This window comes from Mesocricetus auratus, unplaced genomic scaffold (assembly GCF_017639785.1).
Source record: "Mesocricetus auratus isolate SY011 unplaced genomic scaffold, BCM_Maur_2.0 Super-Scaffold_100676, whole genome shotgun sequence".
Classification (NCBI taxonomy): Eukaryota; Metazoa; Chordata; class Mammalia; order Rodentia; family Cricetidae; genus Mesocricetus; species Mesocricetus auratus.
Window position 1 is genome coordinate 123,971,731 of NW_024429266.1, and position 19,834 is coordinate 123,991,564.

General features: G+C 38.6%; 1 protein-coding gene across 4 annotated transcripts in view; it reads left to right on the forward strand.

The window, feature by feature from the left end:
• Nucleotides 1-19,834, forward strand: part of Ccser1 (coiled-coil serine rich protein 1) — a 1,057,181-nt gene that overhangs the window by 332,771 nt on the left and 704,576 nt on the right. For all 4 annotated transcript variants that reach the window (XM_040737638.1, XM_021230621.2, XM_040737639.1 and 1 more), the window contains one exon: nucleotides 1,247-1,454. In XM_040737638.1, the coding sequence (XP_040593572.1) occupies nucleotides 1,247-1,454 (208 nt within the window). The remainder of the gene's footprint in view (nucleotides 1-1,246; nucleotides 1,455-19,834) is intronic.

Here is a 19,834-nt window from a genome sequence, read left to right on the forward strand (position 1 = left end):
GTTTTTTCCAGATAACAACACAGTGCACATGTATGTAAATATAACTAGTATTTTCATAGCTCTTATGTCTCTGAAAGTTTGTAATGGGTGTCTATTTTGTTACTAGACTGTCATTCACCCCTGGGAAAATATCAATTACCAGTTTAGAAAACACAGTTTTTCATGCAGGCTCTGTATGACTCTTTCCCAGTTACCTTCCCAGGTTCTACAGGTAGGGATTTGTAAACTTTACTGGGGGAAGATGGGAAAATTATAGGAGCATGAGCAACTTCTTAACAGATGCAACGTCACCCACAGGTAGCACTCAGTGGAGTGAGGAGTGACTTAAAGGACAGTTACAATTGAAATTATTGCACATATTAACCAAAAAGGGTAAACTATAGAGCATTAACAAGACAAAGCAGGTTACTGAGGTTTTAGGACATCACATTATGAGATGGAAATAAACGAAGAAATAAATGAAACCAAGGCCTGCTTAGCATGGCTTGTTGTCATACTCTGCTATATCTCAGGACTGGGGCATGGGAATTGTCTTCACAAGTCAGCTTCCATCTCTCTGGTAGAGAAAGAAAGAGGGACCTTTTGAAATCTGGGTCTGATTTCAGGCTATGTAGCAGGGGTGGGGGCAGTGTGGAGGAGGGTACTTTTCTTGAATATTCTTTTTGTCAGTTGCCTTCAGGTAAACATGGGCCACATACTAGACTGACAGTTTTTCAGGCATGACAGTTTTCTTCCTTTCCATGCCATTGCCACTGTGGAATTACACATTTTCCATTTATGCCACTGTTTCAACATAAAATCCTATGTATGCTGCCTTTCTAAATAAAATTGTTATTGGTTGATTTAACAATTTTAATCAATAGCTATTAAACTAATTTCTTATAATTTGCCTTTGAGTATTTTCATTCAAGTTAATATAAGCATATCATCAGAAACTTTGGATTTGAAATGTGTCTTCTGGTGATTTTTATTGTCTCAACATTTGTAAGTGGTTTAAATAAGTACCATGTATAACTGAAATACTGATTAAGGAAGTATAGACTAAAACTGTAATTGTCATGGAATAGTATCACTAAATATGCAATTCGTAATTTCTGCTGTAGTTCTGAGTACTTAAAAGACTAATATAAGAAAATGACAAAGTTCCCAGGAAATATTTCGTGTCATAATAACATTGATTGACATGGGAGGAAATGCAGCTTTAAGCACACCTCATTGTAAATTTTTTTATCTTGTTTCTTCTTAGGAGCCTTTCCCTGAAAATAGCAAAAGACATTGATCAAGAAGCCCGGTGTTCCCATGTCAGCCGAATGCCCAACAGCCCCTCTGCAGATTGGCCCCTGCTGGGAGTGGAGGAAAATGGAGGTATAGATTCCCTGCCATTCAGACTGATGCTACAGGAGTGCACGGCAGTGAAGACACTGTTACTAAAGATGAAGAGAGTGCTTCAAGAGGTAGGACCATTATGCAGTTAGTGCTTGCCCCTGCAATAAGTCTGTAGACCTGCTTAGGCCCTGTGCAGTCACCAATGTGGGGCATTGAACATAGGTCAAGTGTTCTGAGCCTTAGTTTTCCTCGCGTGCCAGATGAATAGCTTCAAGTTCTGGTGTACAAATAGGTACTCAGAAATTCTCCTATGGAGAAGAAAGTTGAAGTCAAACCTTCCCTAACGTGTCAGGCAAGGAGAAATGGGCATCAGCTCTGCTGTAATCCATTTATGTCACTGTCACGAGATTGCGGAATCTACTGTGTTTTCTTTGCTTTGATTTTACTGGAGAATTATCTATATAGTATTAGAAAGGCAGGGTTTTGAAAGTGATTTTGTTCTGGTCGTAATCATCCCAGTTTACCTCAGTCTGCAGGTGTTAATGAAATATCTAGTGAATGCATTTGCCCTCTGACAGTCTCTTATGAATTTTTTCACACCTACTGGTTTTATGTGATGAAAGTCCCCTGAAACAATGTCACTACATCTACCTCACTTATAGTGATCAGTCATACTGGAGTATCTTTACTTCAGAAACTAGAAAATACTGTGTTGCTTCCATCATAAAGCTCCCAGTAAAGTCTCAATTATCATATGTAAGTATCATAGTACTGTCCTATTGTAATGTTATTAGCACAATGCCTAATTACCATATGGGTATCGGGGGGGGGCTTCTGTAAGGAACTGTGTCAAGGGTCACATGGTCTTATTAGAGATAAGTCAGGCATCTAGGCATAGGGACAGTCTCCAAATAAGGTCAGATAGAGAACCTGGAGACTTCCACAGGGATGGGCGTGGGGGAATCATCCATGTTGCTGAGCTTTTAAAGACCTTCCAGGCCACGGTAGACTACAACCTCCAACCAGCAGGGCTTTCCAGCATTTTCCCATTTTGTTTTTGAGGGAGAATCTCATGCAGATTTTTCTGACTTCAAGCTGAGTGTTCCATGAAATACAATTTAGATTCACTTCTCTAGTGCTAGGATTATGAGTTTGCACCACCATGCTTGGGTGTTATGCAGATATTTTAATTACTATTTTCAGTAATTGCTATTTTATAGCATTAATCACAAAAATATTCCCAGTTTATCGGTTTCCTGCTTCTCCCTATGATAACTGTTAGATTGGGATTGGTGAACATAAAGTGAAAACAGAAGAGAGCTAACAGCATCTCCAGAAGCAGTATTGTTCTTTAACTGAAGGGCTACAGTTTTTATAGAAATGAGACTCTAGCACATGAGGTAGGGATCTTGGGATTTTATAGAATGGAAAAAGGGAAGATTGGGTATGGAAAGGGTCTACCTATAGGTCAGTACTTCTGTAATAGAAGTGCTGGACACCAGAGAGATTGGTATGTGGATCTGATCAGAAGCTCCCACAGATGTCAGTCAAGTTAACTTTCCAGTTCAGAGCTTCTCAGTTCACTGAGCTCTTTAGGCCTTTAATAACTATACGACCTCTCCTTAAAATATCATCAGTATAAACTAATTTCTAGAAGCATAAGACACAATCAGAAGTTAGTCTGGGTTTAAATCTAATGAAAATAAATGAACAAATTGAATTATGTGTCTTAATTAAGTTTTACTTTGATAACCCCTTTTATGTTGGTCCCTCTTGAAACATGTCTGTTATTTAGTGGAGATATATACTCTTGTGACATTTTCTTACTTGGGTAAATAAAAGCTGAATTTATTTTCCTAATGACCAAATCATACATTCTTCCTTCATTGGGAAGATACTCTGTGTGAAGCATTTGGGAAGGTTCAGAAATAACCAAAAGGTCACAGATGTCTTTGGCCAAACAATTCAAGATGACCTGACACTTTCATGCAGTGAGCCACAAGGTTGTTTCCCAAGTGTCTACATTTCCTTACCACTGTGGGACATGAGTAGGACTTCCCATGGTACGTTCCCTCAGGATTTGAAATGTGTGATCTTCCAAATTACCTTGTCTACAGAGTCAACATTCTCTGTTCCATTTGCATGAATATGAACACTATTCTTTGGTTCCAATGGTGATACTTTAAAATTTTTACATTACTTTTTGTGTTGTTATCATTTCTCTTTAATTTTACATATGTGAGTTCTTTGTCTGCATGTGTGTGTGTGCGCCAAATATGTACCTGATGCCAGTGGTCAGAAGAATGCATTAGATCTTCTGAAAGTGGAATTAATGATGCTGTAAAATTAATAATAATGCGGGTGCTGGGAACCATACTCAGTTCCTCAGCAAGAGTAACAAACGTTCAGAATCACTGAGCCATCTCCCCAGCCCTATTATTTACTTTTTATTTACATGTTTTATTCCAAATCATATTTTTTCAAAATCTTTTATTTGCAAACTGCACTGAACAATATCAGTTAAGTGCTAAATCCTACTAGCACATTCGTGATTGCTTCCTTTTATTTTGTCTTTAATGGACATTTGTTATTCCATCTCCTTGGGTTTAATAAAATGTTGATCACATTATATATTTTGGAAGTTAGCAATTCTTACACATTTTAAGCATATACATAGTTAACTGATCTAGCTTTGTGAATCATGTTTGTTATGCTAGACTATTACATGAATTTCGATTGAATGTAATTCTTAAAGTGAGCACAGCAGTGAGATTAGATACAGCCCTGTGCTGCTGGTGATTGCCCTCCTGATGGGATCAGCTATGCATGTGAGCAGCAGCTATAGATCTAGGCTGAAATCAGTTTCACAAGCCTCAGTGCTGAGTGCCAGCCTTCAGAAGCTGAGGCTTTCCCACATCCTTTTCTGTGGGTTCTGGAACAGAGGTACTAGGTTAGGATATTCTCTTAAAGATGTTGCATTAAATACAGCTGACTCCTTTCTCTACCTGACGAATCTTCCTGAATATTTGGAATTTTGCCTGTGTCTCTTCTTTTCAGTTGTTCCCACTTGAAGGATGTCCCAGGTTCTCATTGTAACCATATTTGGCCTTCTAACATATGAGCTTCCCACCTACTATCCAGTTTCTTGTTAGATAGGATTTTACATGATTGATCCTGCAATTGCTAATTCTTTATCTCCAGTGATACTTCAAGTAAAAGTCGTGAATGAGTTGAGCTTGCTATCTTATCCTAGTCTCTGTTCAAAATATAATGCGTGCACTGCTTAAGAAATAAGTGAAAGGAAAGTTTATATCATTCGACTTCTAGTCAGCCATTGAATTCCTGTTAATGGAATGAAACTGGCAAACATGAGTGCCAAGAGAAACTCGGAAAGGAAGATTACTGCAGGCTCTCCCCTGCAAAGGAGAGTAGAATGTGACTTTCTCAGCATACAGAATAGAGTCACATAGCAACCATTACCAGGTTTAATTTGATCATGCCCCTTATTCATGCTAAAGACTATAGACTAAACTCATAATCTCCCAAAGCTTTTCAGATCATCATATGGGAAAAAAAGATATGTTCTGGGATTCATTAACTATTATTCAAAAAAAGTTATCTCCTAAACCCTGAAGATTAGAAGAAAAGCCTATAGGCTTTAGTGGATGAGAACTTTGTTTTTCCCCATGTATCCTCACACATTTTGAATATAAATTTTGATTTTACAAACCATCATTTTATACTCAGCAGGAGGGAATAAATATAAATCATTATGAAACTGCACATCACTAAGTCTAAGAGTTCTTACACATCATATGTAGTACTTTTCTTACTTTGTCAGCTGGATGAGTTTGCCATTTTGGTAGTGGTGTTCTGTTGACATCTAAACTTTGAATTCTGACATGAGCTGAACATGGAGAAACTAAACACATGTCACACTCCTAAATTTGGACTCATTTAAAGTTCCCTTGCTCAGTGCTCTATTTTCTCAGATATGGTGTTGTTTATACTATATGATAACTGACTGAGAAGGACACTGGAAGGAAAGTTCAAATACCAATGAGCAATTGATATCCTAGTAAGATAACAGGTGTTTGAAGATGAACTCAGGGGCCCTGAAACCTGTTTGTTCCTCTTTCCAATGGGACTGAAATGAGTAACTCCCCATTTTCCACTTTGTATTGTCAGTTTGTCCTTTTTTTCGTTGTTTTTTTTTTTGTTTGTTTGTTTTTGTTTTACGAGACAGGGTTTGTCTGTTTTGGAGGCTGTCGGTCCAGCCTGGCCTCGAACTCACAGAGATCAGCCTGCCTCTGCCTCCCAAGTGCTGGGATTAAAGGCGTGCGCCACCAACGCCCGGCCAGTTTGTCTCTTTTAATTGACTTATTAAGGGCCGTTGCCCCAAAATCAACCAGAACCCCCCAGAAAAAGAAATCCATACTCTAATTTTTCTTTGTCACCAAATAGATGTAAGAAGGAGCTGGTACATGCTGAAGAGGAAAGACAGGAAAATATCCCTGTAAAAAATTTCTCCACATATCTCTGGGATTTTTCAATCTTTCCTGTCCATCTTAGGAAACTTTCTTTGAACCCTACAGTGTATGCTCCATTATTTCTGGGTCAACAAGTTTGTTACTAAATTTAAAATTGGTGTACAGGCTGTACCACAACAAGTTTGAGATTCCCTAGGAACCTACTGTTGGGAGCAGAAAAATCTGAGGCTCTAGTGGCTCACCGATGGAGGACTGGATAAAGATTTACACAGCAGGAGAGATGGAGCTGAGATGGATGGGTAGGGACCATGTGTGTGCTGGGTGCTTTGTGATGCACATCTTTTCCTTCTATCTAAACACTACCTTCATGTTCTAACCATGGAGAAGAACTCGAGAAGTCCTTGGATCTATCTGACAATCCATTCAGTAGAGCCATACTAAATAACAAATTTTCAGCCTACTTTCCACAACTGAAAACAGTAACAACAACAACACATAATTGGATGACAGTAAAAATGACACTAAAAAGATTCAACTGAGATTCTGGTCTCAGTTCCACACTTTTTAAATTTTCAAATGGCAATTAAGCAATATGGCTGTAACTCAAGTATATCTTGAGTCAGACAGCATCCAAACAATGTCACCTAAATGTAAACTAAAGAAAAATATTTGACATAATGAGAGCAAAATATATTCTGACAAAATACTTAGTGAGTTAAAATCCAAAAAACCAGCTACATTTAAAAATGATTGTAATTCACAAAAAGAACAAGTAGATAAAAATATGGGAGCTGCGGAGCTTTTCTCAGTAATTTGTCGTTAATTAAAGAGCTGTTAATCCATATTTCTTTTTGTTTTACCAGTTCATTTTTTAATTTTATTTTCTCTAAAAAAAACTGGACATACTTTCAAGGTTAATTTTCAGTACAAACTTCTCAGCACTTCTAAAAAGCAAAAGGAAGGTCTATCTATTGATAAGGAATCCAAGGGCTGAATAATTATAGTAATAATTATAGAAGAAAAACAGTTAACGGTTCTAAAGGTTCTTTCTCCTAGTATATTCACTATGTACCAGACACAAACAGCAGCTTAACAATCAATGCAAAACAATCATTGCAAACAGCAGCTTAATGATCAGATGTCTTTTCAGGCTTATTTTTAAAAATAATGGAGTTAGATTTTTTGCCAGCCTTTTAACTGTTGTTTAGTTTTGTTTGCACCAAAATTTGTTCAAGTAAATATAAGACATACTGTGGCAGTTCTATATGGGAGAAAGCTATCATAGTAGAATATCTAAGACATAGGCTCATTTAGATTTAACTGTGGGCCCCAAATGCAAAACAAGTCCTTCCTGTGCAGTGCCAGGCCATGGCTATTGAGCAGATAGGTCATTTCTAAATATAGCATCATATTGACCACTGGCATTTTAACTTACAGGATTCTATTGTAATACACAATGCAAAACTTGTAGACCATATTTCACAAGAAGAGTTCTAGAGAATTCATTATTCCTTTACAGATGTATATTAACATGAAGAAAGTATAATAACTGATAGCAAAGTTTCTTCCTTCAGAATCTAAAAAAAAGCAAAGTAAATCTATAATAAGTAGAAAGAAATAATTTAAAAGGAAAAAGTGAAGCAGAATTTGGTCAAATAATAGGCAATCTAAAATATCCAATAGGTTCAATGAAGTCTTAAAAGAAAATGAATTACTAATGAATGATATTAAGACACAAAGAGAAAAGAAATCACAGAAAATTACTTCAGGAAAACCAAGAAGGGAGTAGCCATTGTTACAGATTATAGAGACATGATAATGTTAAGGCTATTGTGTATGAATAACATAAATTATTTAAATCTTTTTAAGGTGACATAAGAGGAAAGTAAGTCTGAATAGTCTCATTTTAAAGTTATATAAAATAGCAAATATTTTTAACTCAGAGAATTTTGTCTGAAAATTTGAAAACAGCTCCCTCTTGGTCATAGTTAAAGATGAGGTGTGAGCTATGGCTGGTCATATCCAGATGGCAGCCATAGCTGGTGATAGGGAGGCTTCTTCCTCCTAGTCCATTTACAGTGTAGCTGAGAATCAGCGACAGGTCAGTTCCTCACCATGTGTGCCTCTCATTGGGCCACATAGCTGCCATTTACTCTCAGGACATACAGTCTAGGTGAACATGACAGACTGCACAATGTATTTTATGAAGTTGTTTCAGAAACAGTGCGTCATTGTGCCTGTGACGCTGATTTGTCTCCATGAGCAAACTTAACTGAGATTGGAAGACACTATAAAAGACATGGGGAGCAAAAAATGAGAAAACTGAGCCTCTACATGGAAGTTCACGACCATAGTCATCCTTGTAGCCTCCAGCAAAGCATCTCTCACATATGCAAATGCACTCCAGCCCTCATTCCACTGTATCATCAGACTAGGGGAGAAAGTAGCCACATTCTTTGCCAAAAAATCCCAAGAACAATCTCTAGGCCACATTCTAATATTCTTCTCCTCTGAACCCTCATTAGTTTGGGCCCCCACAGTCAAATTGCCCTAAGCACCACTGTCTTCCCTGGTTCTACTAGTATAGCCCATTAAGCCCCACTTAAAGTTTTCAACTGCCTTCCTAATCAAAAGTGCCAAATTCCACATTCTTCTACAAGCAGCATGGTCAGGTCTATCACAGCAGTACCCTACTTCTGGTACCAACTTCTGTTTTGTCATTGTTTTTTTTTTTGTTTTTTTTTTTTTTTTTTTTTTTGCTGTGAAGAGACACTATGACTGCAGCAACTCTTACAAAAGAAATCATTTAAAACGAACCGGTGGGGGCTATTCTCATTTTAACCACCAATGGACTCCCCAGGGTACCAGTGCCACTATCACAACTTTTGGAATATGCTGTTGTTCTACTCATTGTTGTGGTTCATAGGCATTGAAACTGCTGGATAAAGCTGTTGAGTGCTTTTGCTCCATGGAGGCTTGTGTAGTTCCTTTCAGTACTGTGAGAGTAAATACTCCAGGATGTGTTCTAGGTTGGTTCTAATTCTTCTACATTCGATGTCTCAGTTGGGTAGTGTCGTCAGCAGTATAGTCTTACCTTGAATTTCTGAGATGCAATTGAAGGCCAAGCAATAGCGTATATTATTCTGAATGTCTCTTAATATTTTTCTGACCAACAACTTAAAAGGAGGCTCTGTTTGTCTGGCAGTGGGCTTTTTTGTTAGACATTCTATGGCTTTTGGAAGGGGCACTGTTACCCCCCAAGTGTCGTCATAACTTCATTTAAAAATATATATATACTTATATTCTATTTTTCTTTAAATTAGAAACATGCATGCTTCAAATGTGAATCCCAGCTCCCCACTTCTCCCTCCACCAGGCCCACCCCCACACCCCACCCCCAGCCCAATCCCCACATCATTCCCCAGGGCCAGTGAGGCCATCCTTGGGGGAATCTCCAGAGTCTGCCATTTCATCCAGGGCAGGACCTAGGCCCTTCTCCATGTGTCCAGGCTGAGAGAGCATCCCTCCATGTGGAATGGGCTCCCAAACTTCATTTGTATGCCATGGTGAACACTAGTCTACTACTCAAGGACCCAGAGTATTCTGAGGCCTCCTCACTGACACTACATTCATGGAATCTGGATCAGTCCCCTGTTGGCCTCTTAGTCATCAGTCTGGGGTTCAAGAGCTCTCCCTTGTCCAGTCAGCTGTCTTTGTCGGTTTCAACATCATTGTCTTGACCGCCTTCCTCATCACTCCTCCACCTCTGTCATTGGGTTCCAGGGGGTCAGTTCAGTGTTTAGCTGTGAGTATCTGTCTCTGCTTCCATCAGTCACTGGAGGAAGGTTCTAGGATGTCACATAAGGTTGTCATCAACCTTATCATCAGGCCTTATTATCAGGTAGGGGCTATTAATGTAGTCTCTCTGCTATTACTTAGTTTTCCAGTTTGTGATATCCTTGCACATCTCTGGAAATCTCCCTAGTGTCAGCTCTCTCCTCAAAGCTATAATGACTTGAACTATTACGGTATCTCTTATCCTGGTCTCCTCTATTCTTACCCCGACTCAACCTTCCTGCTCCCCCATGTCTTCTTCTACCCTCTTCTTATCCCTCTCTCTTTGTCCTGGTTCTCTCTCTTCTCCCCCCATGTTCCCAATCTGCCTAGGAGATCTTGCCTCTTTCCACTTCTCTGGGGTATAATGCATATCTCTTGGGAACCTCCCTGTTTCCCAAACTCACTAGCCTTGGGATTGTAGGCTGACACTCCCCTGATCCATGTCTAAAATTCATATATGAGTGAGTATATACCATGTTTGTCTTTTTGTGACTGGGTTACCTCACTCAGGATGATTTCTTCTAGTGCCATCCATTTGCCTGCAAATTTCAAGATTCCATTGTTTTTTTCTGCTGAGTAATACTCTATTGTGTAAATGTACCACATTTTCTCTATCCACTCTTCAGTTGTGGAGCATCTAGGTTGCTTCCAGGATCTAGCTATTACATATAATGCTGCTATGAACATAGTGGAACAGACATCTTTGTTGTATGAATGGGCATCTTTTGTGTATATGCCTAAGACTGGAATTGCTGGGTCATGTGGTAGACTGATTCCCATTTTCCTGAGGAATCTCCATACTGATTTCCAAAGTGGCTGAACAAGTTTCTACTCCCACCAGCAATGGACGAGTGTTCCCCTTTCTCCACATCCTCTCTATCATAAGCTGTCATTGGTGTTCTTGATTTTAGACATTCCAACAGGAGTAAGATGATATCTCAGGGTTGATTTGATTTGCATTTCTCGAATGGCTAAGGATGTTGAGCACATTCTCAAGTGTCTCCTCTTTTGAGAAATCTCTATTTAGTTCAGTCCCCCACTTTTTAATTGGGTCCTTTGGTGTTTTGGAGATTAGCACATATTATTCTTATATATATGAAATTTTATTTTTTGTTTGATATTTTAAGACAGAGTTTCTCTGTGTAACATTACTTGCTGTCCTGTAGACTAAACTGGCCTGGAACTCATCTGCCCGTCTTTGCCTTTCAAGCATGGGATTAAAGGTGTGTACCACCAGTGAGTTCCTGGCATGAAATTTAAAAAAATATTATGTCATATGCTTTTTCTAAACATTCTTACTGTTATCTATCCCTCCTCTCTCTCAGTCTTTCCTCTCCCCAAGTAAGTCTCTTTCCCCTAACATCATCGTATTTCTTCCTTTATAGCAATTGTGTCCTACTGTTCTCTTCTGTATAATCACCCCCAACACACACACACACACACACACACACACACACACACACACACCAATTTATTTAGTCAGTTTGATTGTCATGTTCTTTTTCTTTTTTTTTTTTTTTTTTTTTTGGTTTTTACGAGACAGGGTTTCTTTGTATTGTTTTGGAGGCTGTCGGTCCAGCCTGGCCTCAAACTCACAAAGATCCGCCTGCCTCTGCCTCCTGAGTGCTAGGATTAAAGGCATGTTCTTTTATTTGCACATCCATTAAGCCATGATTTCATAGAATACAGACTCAACATCACAGGCTGTTTTCTCTTAATTCATATGAAGTGTCTTTCTTTGTGTGGAGCCTGCTGGCACTTCATCTGAACCCAGATACCTTTCTCTTTTTCTTCTTTTTCAGGCCATCTTCCTTCTTCTGTTCCAGAAGCTATTTCAGCTCTTAGAATGATAGCAGGCTGAAACTGCATTATAGTTCTCCTGTCAAGAATCTTCTCCTAGCCTTTATATGTACAATGCAAATAGCATATTAAGTGATGTTGTATAGTTTTCCATTTTTCCATAGGAACATTTGCAGGATGGAGAGACTTTCCTTTTTGAGGTATACATATTCCCTTTAAGTCTCTAGTATTATCTATCTTTCAGGTTGACAAATGTATAGCTGGAGAAATAACTGCACTCTTTAAAAGGCCTAAAGAATATATTATTAGTGCCTGTCCTCTTTCCCATTAAGTTTATGACTTTGAAAAGTTACTGGGAGTCAGTGGTTCTGTTTAAAAGGAAGATGTTTTTCCTCTTTAATGTGTTCTGAGATGGGTATCCAAAGGCTTTTTCCATTTTACAATGTTTTTAGCCTGTAAGTGTAAACTAGGAAATACTTTTGTAGCCATAACTCACTAAAACTCTTTGAATTACCTGTTCCTATTTGTGATTTACTCCATCATGTGAAAGCCACACCCACAAATCTCTTCTAGATGATCCCAACTGTAGTCTGAAACAGGTGAATAACAGATACTTCCAGCTTTTTAAGTTGCAATTGCTGTTTTGAGAAGTTCCATGGGGCAACCTAAAAGCTTTAACAGAAGGTGGCTTTTGTCAGAATGAAACTAGTATTCTGTCACACCTCTCATCTTTCCAAATAGCAAGTAGTCCCATCCCTGTGGCTTATCAGAGCTCACTGAGTTATTTAAAGCTAAGACAGCATCATATGGATTGTCAGTATGCAGTTAGTGGTATCACTGTCCTTACACTTATTTATAGAATATTCATTTTCCCTTTGTCAATGAGCTTGACTTTGTCATTCATGTTAAAAACCAACCCTACGAGTTCATTCATGGGAACCAATGGATCATACTCTCTTCTAGCTCATTTAGATAATGGTCTCTTTTAGGTTCACTGAGGACTCGCAGATTGTTAATAATGGAGTCTTCTTACAAAAGGCCTTCCTTGTTCTTCATGGAGCTAGAGATCTTGATATAGAAAACAAATAAAAGATGATATGATTATTTTTCTATGTGAGCAACCCTATATTTTCATGTGCTCTGAGAGCTTAAATAGCAAAAAGAAACATTCTTCTCTTCTGACTACCTCAGTTTTACTGGTAACCTATTTTTTTGAAGATGTTAATTAGACTGGGTAAGATCAAAAGAAATAGATATATGAATGCAAATATTTCTCTGTAACTTAATAGCTACTGCAGTTTGACTAAGGCTTTAAGAGACTATTTTAATTATTTGTAACACTAATTATAATCAAGACATTTGAACAATTTACAAATAAAATATAAGAGACAGCCAGTGTGTATGTGCAGAGAGTACCCATAAACATAAACTACAATAGTCTCATTTGTAAGTAATTATAAGCAAAGTGGATAACATTTATGTTTTCATAAATACATTGAAGTCTAACAGTCAACCATCCTTAATAATGTGAATGCTGCATACATTAAATAGTACAAATGCAAAATTAACCATTACTATAAAGTCAATGCTAGCTGAAACTAAACTACCAATATTGTTGCCATAATGTGCATTTAGGAACTTATTCACCAATGGCACCAATTTTGTCTCATATTTCTTGATAAATGAACTGCTACCTGTCAATTAAGTTTCCTTTTCAGTTCAACATATTACTAAGTTGTTGTGAGAAATAATGTAGTAATGTAATAAATTATGGCGATTAGCCAGGCTGTAGCAATTAGCAGAGAAAGAAGAGGGAAATGTGTGAAACACTTGGGATGCCAATGCTACTTGCTAATTGTAAGAGTGATTACAAGCAAGGGTAACCCTGAATGTCATTGATTGGGCAATGCACAGAGGCCACTGCAATTTTATGTCCCTGAGAAGAGTATGTGAGAAGTATCTCTGGGAGGCTGAAGGAAATATGAGCCCTATAAGGACAGAGTAAGGTTGTAGGGCTTGCTTAATTCCATGAAAGTATGTGTGTCACATTTGGATTTGTTTCTTTGCATTTCCAGTAAGATCAGGGGAGAAATATAGTTCAAATATTCTTGACCATATAGATAGGGCTTAAAACTATGGACCAGGTAAATTACATTTGACACCAACATAGACTTCTTCAATATTTAATGTTCAGAAAACCAGGAAATAACAGAGCAGTGTGATGTCTGTCTGTCAGGAAGAAAGTCAATGTGCAGAATGGTGCTGAGCACCCGGGGAAGAATGGTAAGCAAGTATGAGCGCTGGGTTTCGGGGCCCTTCAAAGTTAATCTCAAATGCAGACTACAAACGCTTTTGGAACATGCCACCTGCTACATGTGGTGATTCATGACATTTCTATAGTCCCAGCACTTGGGAGACTCTGAGGCAGGGTTGCCAGTCTGAGGCCACCCTGGGCTACCTAGTGAAACCTTATCTCAACAACAACGGTGCATGTCCCGTGGTTCGTGGTTCGTATTTCCATTTTAAAGTACAGGACCTTTATAATGTTAGAAGAATACAATAAATTTTATTGAATAGATAATAATAGCAACTAACATTTCATATAGCATGCCACATGTATTAAGGTAAGATCTTGTCTTATTTTAAATAGTGTTACTAAAATTATTTTGGCTCTTACTTAAACACAGAAACAACCTGGCAGTGATTATAATGACAATTCTGGAAGAGCCTGGGCGTTCTTGAATGTCAGCTCTAAACTGTACTCAGTACATGCATCATTTGTAAAGAAGTTAAATCTCACCCAAGACTCTCGGCTTCTACCAGTGAATGTACCACATAACTGCATGCTCAAAACTGCTAGACAATTTCAAGGTGTTCCAAAAATATTGATATGAAATTGTTTTCCCAGGAGGGCCCAGTGTAGTTTTATGTGCAAGTCTAACAATGGATTTACGGTCATATATATGCCTTAGAAATGTTATTTAGAATGAAAATTTACATTACCGTTCAATTCATGTGGAACACAGGGTTCAAAATCATACAGGTTTATACCAAATAGTGTTCAAGAGTGATGTGTACTGAGTTAAACAAGAGAAAAAGTAGAACAAAAAAGTAAGGACCTGCCCAACACAATATGCAGGAGGAGACTGTTGATATAGAGGGAATAAGGACAAATGTGTATGAGAGCAAATCTTGGTAGGTATTTTATGTTCACAAGTATTTCTTATGCCTCTTTCAAAAAATCACAGTTTACATATGGAATTTTAGAGTATCTTTTGAAATTGTCTGTGCTTTAAGAGGCCCCTATCTACCAGCTCTGTTCCCACAGCTTTATTTCAGCCCATGGCCCCATCCTGTAAAAGCTGCAGGGGTAGTTTCACCTCTTTTCAGACAGCGTGTTTTTGATATTCATATGGTGCCCACAGCAAGTGGTATAGGGTAGTGTTGTGACTGTCATATGCTGCTTCCATTTGTGTTTTGTTACAAACCACCTTCCTCATCCCCAATGTTGTAGTCACATTCCATCATTATGCATGTCTCGGTTCCCTTTTTCTTCAGAAATCCAGCATCAATGCTTCCCCTGGCAACACAATCCTTCAGTTTTATGCGATTCTGTCTGTTGTCAAGCATTTCAGGCTGCAGCATAGCACATGTGCAGCAGGTGGCATCCAAGAGTCTTCCTGTGAAGAGGAGGCTTCATCCTGTGGTGGAAGAGGGAGCTCTCCAGGGCCTTTAAGCAAGCAGTGATGGAGGAAGTGTCTTATTCTCTGATGGTTGTTTTTTTTTTTTTATCCCATACTATGGCCATGTTCTGTTTTATTTTCTGTTATTTGTTTTTTGTTGTTATGTCTTTTTGTTTCTTTTTTGTTTGTTTGTTTTTTGGTTTGGTTTGGTTTTGTTTGTTTTAAGTTTTTTGAGACAGGGTTTCTCTGTGGCTTTGGAGGCTGTCCTGGAACTTAGCTCTTGAAGAGCAGGCTTGTCTCGAACTCACAAGCAAAGCCATATGTAACTATAATGGAATGTCTATTTGGAATCAACCAGGAAAATGGTTTTTAAAGTTAGGTCACATGTAACTATTAAGAGGGTATATTGACCCAGTGGTACCCTACTTTCGACAGATGAAAATTTGGTAACCTGCTTAGGCAGATGGAAGCTAATTGCTTAACTGTAATTTCAGCATTTTAACTTCAGAGAAGAAGAAAATTGGAGGACACAAAAATGCTGAATTTATTGAATTACCTTTTCAGAAACTATATACTTTCTATTCGTTTATTTAAGTTAAAGTTAATTGTTGTTAGAGGAGGAGCTACTGATAACACTAAAAACCAAGTCAGGTTATACCTTGGTATACAAATGTCAAGAGATTCATTTGTTTTGTTTCTTTGAGAAGATGGGCTTTTCCACCACGTTGGGGAAATGTAGCAGGCCTTCTTTCTGGTTACCAACCAGCTCCCAAAACATGACATGGAACATAATTATAGGTATGAATTCCTGACATTAGCTTAGACTCATTTCTTGCTAAGTTTTATAACTTACTTTAACTTGTTCTTGTTCACCTATGTTGTGCCTCGGGCCTTTTTACCTTGCTCTTATTCAGTATGGCCTAGTCTGTGTCTGGCTGACTGGTGGCTCCTGACTGGCTGGCACCAGGTATCTCCCTCTCTTGGTCCCTCCTTCTCTTCTCTCCCTTTTTTTCCCAAGTGAAGATTCCTCCTCTTATTTTTCTCTGCCCACTGGCCCCACCTATCCCTCTCCTGCCTAGCTATTGGAAGCTCAACTTTTTTAGACCAATCACGTGCCTTCAGCAGGCAAAGCAATGCATTACATCATAACATAGTTATATAAATGCAGAATAAGCAAATGTAACACATCCTTGCCTAGTTAATGTAATATTCCACCATAGGGATAAAAGAGAACAAAGAATTATCTTGAAAGCTTCATTGTACTTGTAAAAACATAATTTAACAAGACATGTGGACAGAAGGTCTACATTAAGTGCCAGTAGGCATCTGCCAACGCTAGTTTGACAATATTTTTGGGTTTCCTGGTAATAACATCTGTATTTCTACAGTTCACTTAAGTTATACTGAGGCCAGTTACTTAAATTCTAATTCTGTGCTTGTGTTTTCTCATTAGTTGAGTAGCCAAAGGGATACATGGGTTTGCTGTGGATATTAAACTTGTGGTATATTTAAACTGTATGAAATAGCATTAGATACAGAAAAACTCAATGTGTACTACTTTTCCTTCCTTCCTTTCCTTTTTACAACAGAAAAGGTTTTATTGACTTTAGAAGAATAAAGGTTCCAGCTCTTAAAATCACATCTTTTATAATCACTTTTTTGGATTTTTAAAATATTTATTCTTCTTTCATATATTACATCCATACTTAGGTTCTCCACTCTCTCTTCCATCTCCCTTCCTCATCTAGTATCAAGCTACAATACTATCTTGTATAACATCAAGTCTAGATGAAGCAACCCAGTAGGAGGAAAAGGGTCCCTCAAGCAGGCAAAAGTGTCAGTAACAGCCACATGACGACCAAACTACTCAGTCACAACATACATCCAAATCACTGTGAGCCCTCATGAAATTTGATCAGTTGATTCTATGGTCCATGCTCCTGGATACTCCCTGACCCCTCTGACTCCTCCAGTTTTACCACAGAACTCCCAAGATCTGCCTAATATTTGGCTGTGGGAATTTGTATCTGTTCCTATCAATTGCTGGATGAAGTCTCTCTAGTCTCTTTGATAATGAGTCTGCTAGACTCAGTTCCTGAACACTCAACAAGCAGGACAAACTGTAAGTTTAAGATTTTGTGGCACCGGGCGTTGGTGGCGCACGCCTTTAATCCCAGCACTCGGGAGGTAGAGGCAGGCGGATCTCTGTGAGTTCGAGGCCAGCCTGGTCTACAAGAGCTAGTTCCAGGACAGCCTCCAAAGCCACAGAGAAACCCTGTCCCGAAAAACCAAAAAAAAAAAAAAAATAAAGATTTTGTGGCTGGGTTGGTGTCTCAAACCCCTTTTTGAATCTTTGACTGGTAACAGAAAATGGGTGGTACATGCTCCTGTTTTCCGTTACTAGTCTTTTCTAGGGTTACTCTTGTAGATTCCATGGAGTTTCCATTGTGATAGGTTTGTACTTCACCCCAAAATGCCACCCAATTCCAGTCGTCTCTCCCCCTATTTTCTCTTCTACCTGATCCCTCCTGTTCTGAATTCCACCTACCCTTAGTCCACTCCCCAAATTTACTCTATTTACCCCTCCAAGGGAAATCCTTTGTGATTATCAAAACAAGATAATCACAACAGGTAGTCATAACATTGGTGGTCATGTAACCTTTTTAAACAAAGGTAGGGCTGCAGTCATCCCTTCACTTCCAAACTGTCACCTCAGTCTTGACACTATTGAATATGTTAATCCCAAAGAATGGAGATGGATAACCAACCCAAATCATCATGGTCAAAGTAATTAAAACAAACTTTTTTATTTGTGTACATGGGCTACCTTCCCCTAAGGTAGTGTTCAGGAGGTCAGCATTGGAGGTGAAGAAGACAAAGTTTTTTTATCAAACTCAACATTAGGGGGTTTCCAAATGGGGAAAATTGGTAGGGTTATAGGTGGTAAAAACAAGGTACTCACAATAGGTAGTCATAACAAGGTAGACATAGGTGGCCATGTAATCTTTTGTAATAAAGGTTGGGTTGCAAGATGGTTATAAACAACATTTTGAAACACAGACATGATTTCCAGTCTTAGAACAGGTGATACAGAACCATTTCTAGTTAAGGTTACAGGTAGGCATAGCAGGAGTTGGCTTTGAGGTCTCATGTGCTCAAGCCTTGCCTGATGTCCCAGTTCACTTCTTGTTGCCTGTGGATCAAAGATGAAGAATTCTCATCTTCTTCTCCAGCACCGAGTTTGCTTGCATGGAACCATGCCCACTAAGATGATAATGGATCAAGCCTCTTAACAGTAGGCCACCCTAATTAAATGTTTTCCTTTAAAATAGTAGTGGCCATGGTTTGTCTTCACAGCAATAGAATCCCTAACTAAGATGCACACTCTATGTACTCTGTCAGTCCTGGTGACAATGAGCCCATATCCAGCTGGGGCAGAATTATATACAGCTGGAAGGGAGGTATAGGGAAAAGTAGCTGGAATCTCAAATAAAGGTGGAAGGGATCTCTCAGGCCCCTCTTTCTCTGAAGGATGTTCTGCAGTCATGAGAATTCATGTGGCTACAGGTGCTCTGACTAAAATGACAATATCTGTTACATTCAGAGGACCATGTTCTACAACAAGGTTCAAATTTTCAAAATGATGTTGATATTTTCAATTCACAACTAATATTTCCTTCATTGCACCATTGATTATAAGGTTAAGCATGGGATATTTTTTTTTTTGGAATAAGACCCTAAAAGTTGTTTAATTTACACCAAGAGCAAGTTAAGATGGACTTAATTTAAGTCTTTGTCCTAAGAACTGAAACTATCCAATCAGCATATAAAGGTAACATTTTACCTATTGTAAAGAGAGCCCTTCCTGCCAGCCTGGTTCCAGAGCCGCATCAGTACCAAATAAACACACAGGAGGCTATATTAATTATGAAGCTGTTGGCCTTGCTTTTTCTTACTGGCTAGCTCTGACTTAAGTATTTACCCCATAATTGTTAATATAAGTATTTCTCTTACCGGAGCAAAGTTTCCGGGCTTCTTATCCCTAAGGCAGCTACATCTTGACCTCCTGTGTTTCTCCTTCCCAGAGTCCTCCTGGACTCCTAGTCCCACCTATCTTGGTTCCCTATTGGCCAACAGTGCTTTATTGACAAATACACAGGACTTCCCCAACAACCTATGCTATTATTTTCTTTAAAATAGAAGTTTTAGCCTGTGTATAGAATATAATTTTGGAAAGACAGGAAAAACAAAGCTTGCCTAAAATACAGTATCTTATGGGAGGTTTAATGGTGAATATATTTTCTCAAGCATTTTGTTTCCATTCAGAACCTTTCTGAGCTCCATGCATTTTACAGTTCAGTCTCAAACTGTGCTGTGTTAGACTTTATGGGCCATTTGCTGAACTTACTCTGTTTAGGCATAGAGTTGCAGTTTTCTATTCAGTTTATCAACAAATTTTCTATGAACAGCTAGCTGCCTCTGTAACTACACAATGTAGGAACGAAGCCAAGAAAGGAAAGAGGGGCAGAGAAGTAAATGGAGAGAGAGAGAGGATGGGGAGAGAGGAATGAAGGAAGGAGGGCAGGGAAGCAGGTACTCATGGAGCAAAGGGGAAGGAAAAGATAGAAGAAAGGGGGAAGGAGGTAAGGTGAGAGGGAAGAACATACCTACATATCAAGGCATGGATGGAAGAAAGGA